Here is a 16,792-nt window from a genome sequence, read left to right as displayed (position 1 = left end):
AGTGAGCCTTGCCTTGGATTCTCATGATGAAGACAATCCCCAACTAGGTCATGCTGTTATAGTCGGGCTTTAGAGCTTTTAATCATTTACCATGAAACTAAGAATAATGAATCAATTTATGTACAATAATGTAATTTTTACTTGTTCAATATAAATCTCATACCATTCTTATAATCTTTCATATAGGAAATGGTATAATAGTTTACTCAAAGGTGCATGTTAAGTTTGCTAGGTGAGTAGCCTCTATAAAAGACAAACTTTCAAACAATAAAGTCTTAAAAGAGTGTTCCTTGTAAACAAGTGTCTAACTATTTACATTGTCCACGATACATGCATACTCCTTAACCAATTGGAGGTTAATGATTTTTGCGACAACCACAGATACATATCAACAACTCCTTTGTTTGTCTTGTCTATAGATTAGTGATGCAGGAGTATCGACTCCTCCAGTTTGTCTGTTTGTTTCATTTGTTTGGTTTGTCTCTTTTGCTAAGTTTTGGCGACATTTGAAATCTTTCCTAAGTTCTCTCTCCTTCAATTGATTTCCTATGTTAGAATCAAATCAACTCCATTGGGGGAGATTCAATTTTGCACGGTTGGAGGCCGATATGCAATGGTGAGAGAAGTTAGAGAAGTTGGACCACAGATTGTTGGGAAAAAAGATCGGGGAAGCAAGAGGAAAATAATGGATGAGGAAACGGGTTGGTGGATCGACCAAGCGTGTGCGAGGTAGGTCGGTTTTGTGGTGGAAGCCGATTGGCAGATGAAGGAGATTGGTTTTGGGTGAAGGCAAAGGGTAATTCTAATAGAGCATCGAATCTGTTTTGTTTTTCCCCTTTGAAGAAATCAAAGACAATGTTGGATAAAAAGATGGATCAGGCCTGAAGAGAATAGGGAGAAGATTGCAGTTTAAGAACAACAAATCATAAATGTTAACAAGTGGAATGGAACTCGACCTGTGAAAGATTGGGGGCTATCTTCTCATACTCTACATTTGTAATTGTTTCTTGTTGTAGAATAAAACAAACATTGGGAATTTTCTCTCAGGTTTTGGTGAATGAATTTCTACCTCTAACTATGTAATGTCTAATGCTCTTTTTTAATTTCTTGATTCAAAACAATTTCTTGCTTAAAATATTTAGTCATGTTGCTCCTGTAGCAGTTGAGTGTAAATTTTTTGATGTGTGAATGACCTTCCGTCTCCTATAATCGTATTTGGTTATTGTTCAGTTTGAAGTCCATTTCACAGTTACAAATTCCTCTCTTTCCCTCTATATTACTGTCACTTCTATATTCAGGAAGAGTTCACATCTATTACTGTCAGGAGAATGTGCCATCATATTTTGGTGTTAGAGACGTAAGAAACTGGGAACGTAAGGGGTTGGTTAGAATGTCGTTGAGAAGAATGCACAAAGGAGGTGCTAGAAGAGGTGGTTGAAGAGGCCAAGATGAAGGGATACTTGAGATGTTGTAGAACATTATGGTAAGATTGGACGCTATAGAGTAAGCACAAAGGAGTGGAGTAGTTGTTGCTGATGTTAGTGAAATTGAGGAAGAAGAGGAGCTTGGAGCGATTGATAATTCTTGAGTAGAATCAAAAGCAGTTGAAGAGAAATTAATAAAAGTAGACATGGGTGATGGAGCCAAGCCAAGGATAGAGGTTCCCACCTATTCTGGAAGCCTCAGTGGAGAGGAACTCATTGATTGGATCAATGATCTTGACAAGTACTTTGAGTTTGAAGGAGTTGCTAAAGAAAGAAGAGTCAAGTTTGCTTGTACAATGCTGAAAGGCCATGCTGCGATGTGGTGGGATTATGTTTAGTCAGAAAGATGAAAGAGGAATAAGGAGAAGAAATTTCTTGGGATAGGATGGTTGCCAAACTGAAAGCAAAGTTTCTTCTTGGAGATTACCAAACAAACCTTTTCAAAAGATTGCAAAATCTTAAATAAAAGGATATGTTAGTGAAGGAGTATACTGAAGATTATTACAAACTAGTGATTAGATTAGGCCATAGTGAAGAGGATATGGAGAAGGTAGCTAGATACCTTAATGGGTTGAGATACAATTTGCAAGATGAGTTGAGTATATTGCCCCCTAGATCATTGGAAGAAGCCTATCAATTTGCCATTAAGGTAGAGGAGGAGCTTATAAGAAAGAAAAGTTGACAAGAAAAAGTTAGAGGAAGAGGATTTGGAGGAAAAGGACAACACGCTAATAGAGAACATCAACACCATCAAGATGAGGGGACCAATAGTTCTATTGGATCCACCAATCAAGAAAGGGAAGGTTATCAAAACAGAGGAGGACGATCATTAGGAAGAGGTAGTTATCAAGGAAGAGGAAGAGGTTTCTTAGGTATATGTTTTAATTGCAATTAGTATGTTGACGACACAAGTTGGGAGTATCTTGAGTTTCTACAAGGAAGTGCAAGGCCCAAAAGGAGCAATCAAATCAAGAAAGTGTGTGATCACCTTCTCATCAAGCTAAAGAACCTGAGATAGGAGAGTCTTTGGTATTAAAAAGGTAGTGTTGAAGCCACCAGAGGAGAGTCAAGAATTGACACAAATAAGAGCATTATTCAAGACAAAATGCAAGGCTAAATCTAAGTGTTGCAAACTAATTAATGGCAGTGGTACTACTAATAATCAAGTGGTTGTTTAAATAGTGGATAAACTAGGTTTTAAGAGAATTAAACATCCTACACCTTACAAAGTTTCTTGGTTACAAAAGGGGCATCAATTATTGGTAGATGAAGAAGCTTTGGTTGAAATTTAAATAGGAAGCTATAAGGATAATGTTGTGTGAGATATCGTGCCTATATAATGTATTTCACGTGTTGTTTGGTAGACCTTAACAGTTTGATTGAAATGCCATGCATGATGGTAGAAGTAATACTTATACTTTTGATAAGGATGGAACCAAACATACCTTGTTGCCATTGTAAAATCCAAAAGAGGATAGCCATAGTGATGTTAGTAAGTGGGAAGGAGTTTGTAGATGGTAGGGAGAAAGAAGAAGTTGCAGCAACAACCAAGGAGACGTTTCTTATTTTTTCTAAATGTTGCAAGGATGTGAACTGTGCTGATATGCATGTAGGACAACTTGGTATTCAAGAAATTTCACACCAACAATGCTAGGATGAGTACATGGTCAAGAGTCTTCATGGATAGAGTGAGGAGACAACAAACCAAAATACATAAGATGATCTGTTACTACAAATTGCAGCCATTGAGGAAGAGTGGCTTTTACTGACAGGAAGCGGAACAAACACTGCAATAGAGGATGAAGAGATGATATTTCAACATTCACAATCCTTTGATATAGCTGAAGTTATTTTACATGAATGTGCAAGGATTACAATGGAGAGCTATGAGGAAGCCAAACAACATAGTGTAGTAGTGGAGACAAGAAACATTTCGAACCCCATGGGTATTTTCTCAAATTTCACTCATCCTTATAATGGACCCGATTCTTGTAACATGGGTAAATACTGAGAAAGGTACAATAATGAGAGGCTCCATGTAGAATTGTGGCCAAATCTTGAAGGTAATGAGATTGGGCGTGAAGACCAAAATTTTGGGTGGAAGAAAACAAATCAAGAGGAGTTAATTTTTGGATAGCGAATGTAAGGGGGAGTACTTGCGAGAAGTAGTTTGATGTAGGGTGGACATGAATCCACAAGTGAACATGAAGAACCAAAGTTCATCTCACTATGTAACAAAGAAACTATTTGATGCACATGTTGGATGAAACAAAAGAAGTGAATTGATAAAGGTTGTTGATTCCAGACACATGGGGTATACTACAAGTTCATGATAGCTTGAAAGGGTAGTTCTACTACCCAAATCCCTTTGTGAGCTATGTGCACAAACATCTCACCTAGGGAGCTTGATGCAGGAGCATCGACTTCTTTGTTTTGTCTATTTGTTTCATTTGTTTGGTTTGTGTCTTTTGCTAAGTTTTGGCGGGATCTGGAATCTTTCCTAGGATCTCTCTCCTTCAATTGATTTCCTATGTCAAAATCAAATTGATCCCTTTGGGGAGATTTAGTTTCACACAATTAGAGGTTGATATGCAACGATAAGAGAAGTTAAAGAAGTTAGTTCATAAATCGTTTGGAAAAAAGATTGGGGAAACAAGAAGAAAAAAATTGATGAGGAATCATGTTGGTGGATCAGCCAAGTGTGTGTGAGGTAGGTTGATTTTGTGGTGGAAGATTATCGAAGGAAGGAGATTGGTTTTGGGGTGAAGGCAAAGGGTGATTCTAGTAGGACATCGAACAAGTTTTGTTTTTCCCCTTTGGAGAAATCAAAGACAATTTTGGATAAAAAGAGGGATCAAGCCTGAAGAGAATAAGGAGAAGATTGCAGTTTAAGAACGACAGAGCATAAACATTAACAAGTGGAATGGAACTGGATCTGTGAAAGATTGGGAGCTATCTTCTCATGCTCTATATTTGTAATCATTTCTTGTTGTAGAATAAAACAAACATTTGGGAGTTTTCTCTTGAGTTTTGGTGAATGAATTTTTGCCTCTAGTTATGTAATGTTCGATGCTCTATTTTGATTTCCTAATAGAAAACAATTCCCTGCTTAAAATATTGTATTCATGTCGCTCTTGTAGTAGTTGATTGTTCGTTTTCTGATGCATGAATAACCTCCTATCTCCTATAATTGTATTTGGTTATTGCTCTATTTGAAGTTCGTATCACAGTTACAATTTCCTCTCTTTCCCTCTATATTATTGTCGCTTCTGTATTTAGGAAGAGTTCACATTCATTACTATTTGGAGAACGTGCCATTTATTAGTAAACAAAATTAAGTGTGTATGTACAACTATTCTATCTTAAGCTTAATAAAATATTTACTCAACTCTATAGACCATATGAGTAGTGTTGTCCCCATACAAATTTGTTGTATTGAGTTGAGTTTCAAGCTAAACTCAGTTGTTTTCCTCGAGTGCAAATTATTTTCAAGTCATATCTAATTTGCTTTATTTTGTTGTCCTTTGTCCTTTTCTAATCTTTGTATGATTGTGTAAGAGAGGATTTTGAATTCATTCATCTTGGTGAAGAAAGAGAGGTTGTTGTTGGAGTGATGTGCTAAGTCTAAAGATCAACATGCACGGGTATAAATGATTTATTTATGATAAAATAAATTTTAAGTATAGTGCTAAGGATGCACTTGTGTGACAAGAGTATGTTATGGGGTGTGCACTTAAGCATTAGAGACATGCCTTGGAACTTTCAAAAGACAAATTATAGGCTAAAACTTGAAGTGAGGAAAAGTAGAGTTGCAGATCTGAAGGCTAGTTGTGTTCATATGTGTGCATGCAATGAAGAAGGGTGCACTTGATTAAAAAAAAGTTGATTTTGATATTTAGAGCATAAGCCTATTCAAAGGTGTGCACATGGGGGCCAAGGGTGCACCTCACAAACGAATTTCTTTTTCAAAGTTGGAGGATAGTGCCCAAGGGCAAGGCTAGAGAAAGGAAAACGGTGTCAGGCTCTCTTTGTATTTTTTTAATGATTTTTAACCTTGTACTTTTTAAAACAAGAATCAAACTAAAACAACGAGTTGGAAATTAAAAATAATGATGGAAAATACTTGATCAAACCCTTAAACACTTCATAAGACGAATCTGAACCAAATTTTGATAAATTAAGTGGTTGGTACAAATAGTAAGTAAATTCTTATGCTTGGTGTTTGTCCTCTCAAACCCCAAACAAGCTAAGGGTTTCTGGCCTTGGATGCCCTAGATTAAACAAATTGCTCACTTCAAAAACTTGGTTGAAAAGAGGATAACTTGATTGATGAATTTTGAAATGAAGATATCTACCTCCTTTAATAGTGCTTAAAATTGGGCCCTTGGTACCATATTCCCATAAGTATTTAAAATGTTTTATTTAGCATTCAAAAAATTTGATATTTGTATTTAAAAATATTTTTATTATCTATTATAATAGTATTGTTAAGATGGCCTTTAGATTTGAAATTATTAAGCCCACCTAATATATTATTATTAATTTTCCTTATTTTTTCCTCTTTAGTTTACAAGAAATATAGGTAAAGTCTTCTCCTTAGCTCTATTTTGTGGGGGTCAAGATAGAAACATAAAGGTAGGTCAAAGTTTCTAGAAAATCCCAGGTGAAATGGTATCGTGTTGAATTTTGCCATGATAGGGACTATAAGGAAAGTAAAAGAAACATGAATTTGAAGATGACTAAAAATGCTCTCAAGAAGAACCCAAAGATATGTTCATGGCATCTCTTTGGACACGTGCATGTGTGATGCATGGATGTTAGATGCAGGTGCCCCATTTTCTATGGCTCCTAATAGAGAGATGTTTATCAATATGAAAATTATTATGGAGGTAAAGTTTTCTTAGGAGATAATATGTCTAATAAAGTTGTCAATCATGGAGAGGCCATGCTTGTGTTTTAAGATCAAAGAATCTCTTGAGGTTGTGTTGCTCATCCTAAGTTTGGTGAGATACTTGTTATTCGTGATAAGAAATGAATGGTTTGGCAGTGCATGTTTTTTGAAGTAAATAAGGTTGATGAATGGTTCGAGGAAATTTGGTTTGCTAAAGGGGGTTTACGCTAGAACTTTCTTTAAAATTTGTGCTTTATTGTGTGGAATTCCTATCATTTACCAGATTCCATAGATAATCTTCAAAGTGATACCTTTAAGGACTTGGAGACAAGAAGTTGTCATCAAGGTTTGATCTTAAGCAAGGGCTATACAAGTTGTCTCCTTCAATTTATACCTCACTAGAGGGCAAAGATAAGAAAATATATCACCTAAATGGTATCCCAAGTGAGGGAAAGGGTACAACAAATTGTTGCTTGAGTGACACATTTATGGAGAAGCAAAACAAACCTTCTAAAGGACATGGTCAAGGTATTGATTATGAATTTGGATTTATGTTAAAACATTATGCAATCTCAAAATATGGCACCTCATTTCAAGTCCATACGAAGAATTACGACTTCTAGAAGTTTTTTTAGAGAGATCCTTGAGCAACTTATCACCTTGTTGAGACATTCAAGGCTTGGGATACCCCAATGTGCCACCTGGGCAACAACTTAGGGGTCAACAAAACCTCAAGTAACACCTCAATGATCTAGGTAGAGCTAGGTAACAACTTAGGGGTCAAGAAAAGCACATGTAACACCTCAATGATCTAGGTAAAGGAGACAAGGTATCACCTTGAGTCATTTATGTTTTTCTTCCATTTTGTGATGTATAGAAGTGGGATAATGTTAAATTCAGTGTACATTGTACACCTTACAAGCCTTGTAGACTTTGAACTCACAATTAGGATAGGTAAATTTGTGTGCACTTCTCTAAATAACTAGTGGAATTATGCAATAATAAGTTAATTCCTTGTTTTATGGAAGCTTACTTACATTGCAAGTTTTCTTTAACTTGCAAGTGAAATTTTCTTTAAAAGCATTTTGTTCATGAGAGGTGGTCTTTTTCTTTATATGTTTTATTGCATGTGTGAAGGTATAAAAATGTGAATCAAACAAGATGGAAACAATACATTGCAAGATCCAAACTCATAATCCACAAAATCACAAAATGAAACTTAAGATCCATACATAAATCAAATGATAAACAATAATACCATAGCAAGGACCTTAGATTGCTCCATTGTTACTTGATATTTGCTTTCTTGAATGCTCAATGTAGATTTGCTCTTAGACTTTGTAGCATATCTTTGATATCATCGTGATAGTATGAAGTCTTGATATTTGATAATGAATGCTGATAGGGCTAGCATGATAATGATAACAATAGATGCTTACTTGATCATAATAGATTCCATAGGACACTTGATCATAAGAGTGCTAGCTAGGGAGAAATGAATGAGTGAAGGTCTTATTTACATGTCTTAGATAATATTTGATCAATGGCGGAGATTAATTAGAGAGATCAACGAATGAGAAAATTTGAGAGGGTAAGACCTAAAATGCACATGGATTGATGAGGTGGAAGGATAAGGTAGGGAGTAAGATGAATAGAGGAAATAAATAAAATATTAAAATTTATTTATTTGAGGTGGGAAAATTAAATATGTTGTTTGAAGTTATTTAATTTTGAGAGAAGTATTTGCTAAATTATCTAATTGTGAGAAGGAAATTAGTTAAATAATAAAATTATTTAATTTTGGGATAAAATGGTAAAATTAATTAAATAAAAATATTTAATTAATTATGAATAGAAAATGATACAGAATAATGAAATAATTAAAAATTATTTAATTATCAGAGCAAAATTAGCTTAATCAAATAATTAAAAACTATTTGATTAATTAGGATAGACAAAAAATCGATGATAAAAGACATGATGAATATGTATAGCCGAAACTAGATGTTTAGAACATGAATTGGATTTTGGCAATAAGTCTTATTTTATGTTTGTAGATTACATGATGAAGCATAGTTTTTGGAGTATATTTATGCTATCGTGATTGCTCCAAAATAAGTTGGTAGTGGTGGTGGTTGCTCAAAGCTACTGCATGAAAAGGAAAGGAAAGGGTCTTTTATAGTCCACAATGCCAACCATCTATGTATGGGTCTACAGATGGGTTAGAGCCCTATGGGACTACCTCGTACTCCTTGCGGAAGCTACCTAACTGCACTACAAACGAGGCATATATACCTTACCCCCTTGTGGGATTTGAACTTGTGACCTCTCTTTTAAGAGCACAAGTTCTCCACCAATGGGTCAACTCAAGTTGTACTTGTATTGTATTGTTGTATTATACTTAGAATGAAATCTGAATAGTTTCTTTTTTATTAATTTTTTATATGGTTTATTTCCAAAAGAGTTTCCTAAGCTAAATTGTGTTACATTCTTTCTCTACTAAATGGTTTTAAGTTCTATAAATTTGTAGTGATTCTTTTTTAATAATTGTCTAGGATAACATTCATCATTTCCTTCAATCTTGACGTCTCTAGGCAAAATTATGAGAAAATAATTGAGGATACAAGGCAAGCATAAAACTAGCTTTAGTTGTAATCTAAAGACTAATAGATCGTTGAATAAAGAGCAGTTTTATTTGTGATTTTGTAATTAGAAAGTTCACCAAATATCTAAAAGTTCAAACTTTTTAGTTGCTTCTTAGATTAAGCAAAGCCATACTAGTATTATTCTTAAGAACTATCATGCTTTGATTGTCATTTTCAAGCCTATGCACACATTAATCTACATGGCAAATATAGTTTAAGATATAGTTTGCAAATGGTAGAAAATAAAAAGGACCTAAAAGAAAGTTAAATAAATTAAAGAATACATTGAGTCCTATAAAATATGAAATCATGATATGATATATTCCTAATGTTTTTCCAAGTTACAATGCAATCATTAAATTTACACCTTTTAGATTGAGTATGTATTAACAATGCATGTTTTAATATTATTATATGGGGTGAGTTTTAAAACTAGTGCAATTTGTCTTCTCATTTGTTGGATGTAGGAAATGGATAAGATTGATGCATATGCAAAAACGAGACTTCCCCCAGAGATCAACCTTGAAGCTTACAAGTGGCGTGTTGTAAGTATCCCTCTTTTAGCTTTTGATTTATTTTTGATAATTATATAATCAAAATGATTTTTCTAGGTTCAATGTTTTTATAATCCAATTAGTATATTTCTCTCCATAAATAAGTTGAACTAAATTTATACATTTTACTATATGAATTATAATAATTCAATTAAACGCCTCTAATTACATTGTATGGGTTACAATTGGATTAATTATACAACTCCAAATAAGTTGAACTAAATTTATAAATTTTACTATACAAATTACAATAATTCAATTAAACACCTCTAATTACATAGGTGATGACTTCAGTAGACTAGACATCTAAAATGTTGGTATTACATTACAAACGATATCAAATATGGTTTAAACAATATAAAGAAAAGTATGATGATATGGGACCAAAGGATGACTGACATAGGGGACAACACACAATAATGAATTCTAATTTATTTTGTCTCGAAATGTTTAATGAAGAAGAGCTCAACAACAATAATATGAGTGGTTCAGAAAAATAAATTAACAATATGACAACATATTAGAATCATAAGCAAGATTGTATCATGAAGAATTTTACATATATATTCAATGATCTAAGAGATCAAATGTATCAATTAATTGAAAGATTTAGTTTTTGATTTGAGGCAAATATATGGCACATTAAACAAAAGTGAAGGTGGAGTAACTTGATATTTACGAGAAACATAATCGCTTGGTCACACTATTGAGATTCTTTGTTGTGTTGATTCTTATAGATGCTCATGGCTCAAACAATATCTTTGAGCGGCTATGAAAATGTTAAATATAGACTTAAGTAACAACACATAAATAATTGAATAAGTTATTTACAAAATCTATAAAAGGAATACAAAATATATGAAATTGAATGTAGTTTATGGGCCTTTTAAAATAAATTCAAATTAATTTGGTAAAGTTAGATATTTCAATGAGACTATTACAATTATCATAAATAAATAAATAATAGGTGTCATTTTGATCAATCTATCCTGAACAAAAACTAAATATTTTTTTCATTCAAACTCTAGATAGAAGTGAAAAAAAATGTGAGTGGGTGTGGCATATTTTTGTGAATTTGTTAGTACATAATAATTAACTATGATTTTTATAGTGCAACTTTTTTAAAACATTAAAAAATAAATGTGGCCAAAATAAGTTTGTAAAAAAATGGAATACAATTTATGAAAAAACATGTAGCTAATGAAGCCTAGACTATGGTGTATTTTTGAAATTTTAAAAAAGGATACACAGTTTGAAAGTTATAGACATATGTACATCTATTGGAAATTCAAACATAGCATATGAAGTTAATAAGAATTACATTAGGTTTGCTCATGGGCTTTCTAGGGTTAATCTTAATGATGGTGGGGGCTTGGACAATGTGTGGGTCAAGTCGGAACAAGGGTGGGTTAAAGTGAATTTTGATGGAGCCTTGAGAGGCAATCTGGGAATCTCAAGTGCAGGATGTGTGGCTTGTGATGCGTAAGGCAAAGTGTTAATTAAAAGAGCTCAAAGGTTGTAGGATGGTACTAATGATGAGGTGGAGGCACAAGCAGCATTGTTGGCGGTGGAGTCGGCTAGCAATTTTAACATTATGAAGGTTCACTTAGAAGGAGATTCCAAAATTGTAGTTGATGCAATTTCAAAGGGTTCCTCTCCTTGTTGGCGTATAAGTAAATAGATTTCAATCATGTGCTTAAAGTTATGCTTTTGTCAAATTTTCATATTTCACATATTAAAAGGGTAGGAAATGGGGTGGTGGACCTTTTGTCCAATGTGGCATGTGAGTTGGACCTTTTTGTATCCCAATGGTGGGGTAGTGCTGATGAGGTTGTACTTTGGCCAGCCTAGTATGAGGACTTGAGGTTTGTATCATTGGAAGTGGATAATTAAGTTCCCCTTGGCAAGTATTGGAGAGCTTGTGCATCTCTGCCAATCCATCTTGTAAGGGTGACAGATGGGGATGGTACATTACATTTATGAGGAATGTTTGATTTCGACCTTTGTCCTTAACTTTGGAAGCAGCTTCCAGAACAATGTTCTCTCGAATTTGCGAAAGTTTAGTGTGGAGTTGATCTCTGGTAAATGAGAGCGAAGGTGGTGATACTGTGGAAATAGGGTACAACGGAGGCAAACTTCACCTTGAAAACAAAGAAACAATTGTGCCCGTTTCTTGGTCCTATTTTTGAAAAGCATTTGAGGCAAATGTTTTTGTTTAATGATGAACAATTGGTGAAGAGTGTATAGATTATTCTAGGTGAGGACATTGGTGTTGTGAGTTACAGGTACATAACCAATATGGATGTATATTCGCTCATTCTAGCGTGGGGTTTGGACTTGGAAAATTCTTTGGAATCGGTTAGAAGAGTGATGGAAGCCATTGTCCCTGAGGAATACCGTTTGGGGATGGAGTCGTTACTGAAATGGGTGGTTCTTGGTGTGGGTTTTGACATGTGTGAAGGAATTGAGAACTTTTATCGTATGGTTGAGGCGAATTACATCCCATTTGTGAGATGGCACAAAGACACGATACAAAGAAGAGGCAAGAAGGGGGTGGGAAGCCCTAAAAGTGTTCATGCAATTGATGGAGGTCGAGGCAATGCTACAACATGCCATTGAGGAGGAGAAAGCGATGTAAGGTAGACATTTGAGGCCGAGGAAGCGAAAGGTGGATGGTGAACAAACCTTGACAATCTCCCCGAGTAGCTCTCATTGAAATGTTTCCGGTTTTGGTTTTGCCTTGTTTTGAGGGGTTCATCCCTTGTTTTGTGTTTTTTAGCTCATGGCATGTGTATCTATTGTAGAAAATTTGTCAATTATCAGTCTGGTGCAATGAGCTTTTTGTGCTCGAAGAAACTATTAAATTTTTGGGTTGGTGGTTTGTATAGGGGGTTTGGGTTGGTGGTTTTGGTTGGGTAGGGTGTTGGTTTTCGATGGGTGGTTTTATGATGGAAACTACTTTTTCTACTTTGGAAGATGTAAAATTTCTATTTTTCATTAATACTAAAACACTTATTATCGATTAAAAAAAAATTACATTAAAATTATTATAAGACATATATACAAATTTTAGAATCTTGAGAATTTCTTGCAAATACATTTTTTATTTTATTAGATTTAAGTTAAAAAAGTCTGTCAACATTGAGGATGAAGTTGAAGAAGTCTATGAAAGGTAGCTTTGGACTCACAAGCTTAATTCCAATACAATCCCATCCCAAGGCTTTTTTTGGGGGGGAAATTTTGAATATAATATAGCTATCGAATTTTATTTCACTTTGCAAATAAAAAGAGTAAAATATCCAAGCCTAAAAATAATTTAATGATTTTGGCTATCTACAAGGCACATTCTTGCCCCATTGCCATTGTTTTTGATAAAAAAAGCAGCGTTAACAAGGGCGCTGACCCCATACAAAGAGACCTCAATCCCTCAACGATTAACGTTAACTATTGCTAATTGTTTTTGAAACAAAGCAGCGTTAAGAAGGGCGCTGACCCATTACAAAGCCAAAGGCTATCAAAATTAAAGACCAAGCAGGGGTGCAAACCCCAAAAGGACAAAGTCGGACCAGATAAACCAACCAGTTAAACCATCAACACTCAAACCAAATCAAGAGGGGGGAGAAAACCCCGACTCTTGAGAAAGGAGGGCTTGGGAAAGGTGGTTAGAATTTCCTTGCTTGCCCCATTGCCATTGTTTGGTTCACCTTGCTCACCTAATTTATGTTCTTAACAAGGATGGCATTGTGTCCAAGTTGTACAACATTAAGTACGATGAATTAAGGCTTCATCATATAATCATGTGTACCTAAGATGATGATTAAGCTAGTGGCAAAGAAAAACTATGGCTTGAAAATAGTTGTGTTATCGAAAGATTATCAAAATTATATATCCTTGAGATCTATCATCCCTCCTTGAGAAGCAACAATCCCCTTTGTAGAAAGTCAAAAGAGTAGATATGTACACTGTTTTGCAAATTGGATAAGATATTTTATGATTTCCCTTGTTGAGGGACCCATCCACTCTTGACAATTTGATAAATTGGAATTTAATTTAATTTCTTGTGTATTTCACTTGTGCATCAATGAATTGATCCACTTACATTGGCATGCTTAAATTAAAAAAGCAACAAAACAAGGGTGTTGACCCTATACAAAGATAGACCGAATATGCCACAAACAACTAGTCAAGAACATGCCATTGACAACCCCAAATAGACCACTTACAACACACTAGTAGAATAACTAGTAACCCACATCAAGCGTGTGGAGAAAAAAAATCCGCAACTTGAGGAAGAGTTTGGGAGGAGGAAGCATAATCTCTCTTGTGTTGATGAGCAACAATCCAAGCAATACTATCGTTTGGAACACAATTACAAGGGGGATTGGGAGGGGGAATCCCCATTGTGAGATTGTCAACACAGGGAGCAAAATGTTGACAAGGTGAAACATCAACCACCAGAGGTTGGAGCAGAACAAGAGCAACAAGCAGAAGGGTCCATGGGTCAGAGGGGGACACACTAGCAACAAGAGGCAGAGGCATATCTACGAGAACTAAGGAGGCCAAACCACCAGCAGGAGGAATACCATCCTATGAAGAATCATCAATTGGCTGTGAAAAGTTATTAGAGGAAGAATCGAAAGCTAGGTTAGTCTGGTGATCATCAATAACATCCTTCCACCAGGTGGAATCCCCCTTATGATGCGAGAGAGAACAATGTGTGGCCAAGTGACCAGTAGAGAGGTAGCAATGATATTGAAAGGGGAGGCCCTCGTAATCCAACAATTGAGTTGATGGCCTGTTCCCAACCATGAGAACCACATCTCTCAGGCGAAGGAATGGAGATGTCAATATTGATTAGGATGCGAACCCATGAAGGAGGTGGTATCATCAACTTTCAAGAAGCAACCAATAGAGTTACCAATGGCCTCAAAACAAGAGCTCTCCCGAAAATGAAAGGAAGATTTGGTTCAGTAAGAGGGTTAAAGGAGGTTTTAAGGTTAGTTGAGAGGGAGTGAACAACCTGAACCCACAACTTACCCAACACCAAATCACGGTCATCAAAAGAAACAAAAGTAGCAACAAAGAAACCCTTGGCATGCTAGCATGTTTCAATTAGATGGATTTTATTTTTCTTAAGTTTGATTACTTCTGGGATGTCCAAAAAAGATAAAAATAATAGTACAAAAATTGTGCATGGAAGACTAGAGAAAACATCCTACCAGTCTCTCCTTTCGCAAATGGAGTAATATTCTTTCACCAACTTTGAATTGGTTTTGTGTTTGATCCCAATTACGGATTGGATCTTTTAGCAAAGTTCTTAATACTTCATATGGAATATGTTGATTGTATTCAATGAAATTATTTGCTTTGTCAACTTTCTTTGTAGCTAAGAAAGTTGTTTTTATTGATGGTAGGTGCAATAGATAGAGCTATATCAATTGGTTGTAATGATTATAACCTCAAATGAACCTTAAAGGGTTGTTTTTATTGGGATGTGAAGAGTTTTTGTAACCAACTCATGTGTGACCAACTCGCCTTGTAAGGACAATGATGCTTAAGCCTCTTCAATCCAAGTTTCACTACCATCTCCTCATATACCAAATTATCAGTACTTCCGCTATCCACAATAACCTTGCAACACTTACCACCTAATTTGGACATAGTTCGGAAAAGACTCCTTCTCTAAGTCTAGTCAACTTCTTGCCGTTCCCTGCTTACATTCATAAAAATCTATGTCCAGTCTCTCTACACTTGAAACATCTACTCGAAAATTCTCTTCTTCTACTGCCACTCCCTTTCCTATGTGTTTTCTGATCCAGTTCTTTACTCCACTTAGGATTTGATTCATCTTCAACAATCTGCTTCTCTATACTACCACTCATATGTCCTTTGTATCTCTCCTTCCCTCTAGGGTTATTCTGCTATCTTCTTCTCACCTTCTCCTCAACTGTGGAAATCCTCAACATACTCATCTCATCCTGAATGTTAAATGCAAGTCCATTTATGTACCTCGACACCTTTCTCTATCCATCTCTTTGTGTCCAGATCTGATCATCACCTTGTAGAATTCCTCAGAATACTCTTTCACACTCATGTTTCTCTGCTTCAAGTTCTACAACTTCTTGAACAATTCCAACTCATAGTCTCCCGAAATGAACCTAGCCTTCAAACTTGCAACCATCTGTCTCCACCGGATGATCTTCATTTCACCATTCTCCACTCTATGTCTCTGCAACTCTTTCCACCATAAGGCAACATGCCCTTTCAACTTAGTCTGTGCCAACCGGACTCTCTGTGGGTCCCTGATATCCTCAAACTCGAAGTAGTCCTTCAATTCTCCAATCCAATCAATTAAATCCTCCGGGTTCAGCGTTTCGAAAATTTTTGAAACCTCCACTCTATGCATTTTACTCGCTTGTGCCATCGCTCGCAAAAGTCTTTCCTCTCTTCCATCTTTCGGTACATCAACCTCTTTGGTCTCAAGCTCCTCTCCAACTTCTTCATATTCATCCTCAGACTCCAGATTCCTCCGCAAACTAGCCAATGCGTTCCGGATCTCGTTCCTCATCTCATTCTTGAAGTACTACATCATCTACTCCACCCTCTGAGGGTTCATCCTTCTAGGTGCAATCTCCTCCTTTGCTCTGGTGAACTACCTCAACTCGACGATCTATCGAACATGTTCGCAACCTGCCTCCAATCGGTGATCTGTCCATCGAAAGGAATGCCTCAAGGTTTGCAACTAGCTCTTCCTCCATCAATAGGTTCATAACCAACTTTGATACCACTTGGTGCAGCCATGATCTGATGGGTCCTCGAGGAGAACAAACCAGATCATGCAGCAAGATGAAGACAACTAAAGCAACAACAATACACTAAAAGATTACAAAATCGGATATTCACACCATCATGTATTCATCATAGATCAACTGGTTACATGCAGGCTAACAAGCCAGATTACAATCTATCCGGATCTCTAAGAGACCTCCGAATTATCAATCCTATAACTAGGAACTCTTAAACCTCAAACTGCCCCCTAAGGATCTCATATAACAATATTTATACCCTTCGGAACATATCTGGGTCAACCACAAAAGATTACATTTACCAAGATAGGAAAATGAAATGTGTAAATAGGTCGGCCTCGATAATGAGAGGAAATTCTTCCGGAAAAGAATAATCAAGGAGTGCGGATCAAAAGGAAGGTCGTCTAAGGGC

At 35.7% G+C, this 16,792-nt stretch overlaps 1 protein-coding gene across 3 annotated transcripts in view; it reads left to right on the top strand.

Annotated features, from left to right (window-relative positions):
• The window catches only part of LOC131064497 (glutathione S-transferase L3), a 103,496-nt gene that overhangs the window by 70,547 nt on the left and 16,157 nt on the right, over positions 1-16,792 (top strand). For all 3 annotated transcript variants that reach the window (XM_059209386.1, XM_057998651.2, XM_057998650.2), the window contains one exon: positions 9,488-9,565. In XM_059209386.1, coding sequence (XP_059065369.1) covers positions 9,488-9,565 — 78 coding nt within the window. The remainder of the gene's footprint in view (positions 1-9,487; positions 9,566-16,792) is intronic.

This window comes from Cryptomeria japonica, chromosome 7 (assembly GCF_030272615.1).
Source record: "Cryptomeria japonica chromosome 7, Sugi_1.0, whole genome shotgun sequence".
NCBI lineage: Eukaryota > Viridiplantae > Streptophyta > Pinopsida > Cupressales > Cupressaceae > Cryptomeria > Cryptomeria japonica.
Note: the sequence above shows the minus strand (reverse complement) of the source record. Positions and strands in the feature narration are given on the sequence as shown.